General features: G+C 34.7%; 1 protein-coding gene across 1 annotated transcript in view; it reads left to right on the top strand.

Annotated features, from left to right (window-relative positions):
- Positions 1 to 920, top strand: part of arhgap9 (Rho GTPase activating protein 9) — a 43,628-nt gene that overhangs the window by 30,411 nt on the left and 12,297 nt on the right. The window contains 2 exon segments of the mRNA XM_016477574.1: positions 314 to 431; positions 516 to 695. Coding sequence (XP_016333060.1) covers positions 314 to 431; positions 516 to 695 — 298 coding nt within the window.

Raw genomic sequence — 920 nt, 5'->3', positions numbered from 1 at the left:
TAGGCATCAAACAGGGAATTAAATTAAATTAAATATTTATAGAAATATTTATAAATATTTATTTAAAAATATGTAAATAAATAATTAATTTTTACATTTATTCCAAAATATTAACTATAAGAATGTGGTAATAATTTTCAGATTTTGTATATATTCTACATAAATATTTAATAAATAAATAAACATTTTGAGACATTTACAGTAGGAAGCAATGAAGACAATTAATAGGAAGTGTTGACCTTTTGACCTCAGGTTCGTGCTCCTAAATGGAGCCTCTCTGTACTATTTGCTCAAGTTCTCAACTAACCTGGAGCAAGAGTGACGTCTTCTGTGTTATTTTCAGGAAAAACTGGAACCCGTCATGGGTGGTGCTGGTGGGAAACAGTCTCGTCTTCTTCAAAGACCCTAAAAGCCAGAATCCTGACAGCTGGGTGAGACTAACAGGGAATAAGATGGAGTCAGTTCAAAACCTAATGCTTTAAAAATGAAATATTTGTGAATATGTTTACATGCAGAAACTGGGTAACAGCTGTCCAGAGAGCAGCGTGGATCTGAGAGGAGCTCAGCTTCAGTGGGCCAACGATCTGTCCAGCAGAAAAAACGTCTTCAAGGTGAGAAAGAGACAGAAAGTCAGATCTCTGAGACCGAAATGACATGAAATGAGACGTACACTAAAGGAGAATGTCTCAAACTGTGCTCAGATTTGTCAAATATGCAATCAAATATCATTTTATTTTATTTCCCGAAAGGACCATCTGTGACAAATAAACGTAACAATAATTTGTGTGTGTGTCTTACTATGTGAGCCGTTAACAGAGTAACATTTAGTATTTAGTTCCTCAGTAACTTCCTCTGTTATAAGTTTAAATTGTTAAAAACACTTCATGTGTGTGTGTGTGTGTGTGTGTGTGTGAGAGTGT

The sequence above is a fragment of the Sinocyclocheilus anshuiensis genome, unplaced genomic scaffold (assembly GCF_001515605.1).
Source record: "Sinocyclocheilus anshuiensis isolate Anshui unplaced genomic scaffold, SAMN03320099.WGS_v1.1 scaffold1632, whole genome shotgun sequence".
Classification (NCBI taxonomy): domain Eukaryota; kingdom Metazoa; phylum Chordata; class Actinopteri; order Cypriniformes; family Cyprinidae; genus Sinocyclocheilus; species Sinocyclocheilus anshuiensis.
This window is presented reverse-complemented; position numbering and strand designations above follow the sequence as displayed.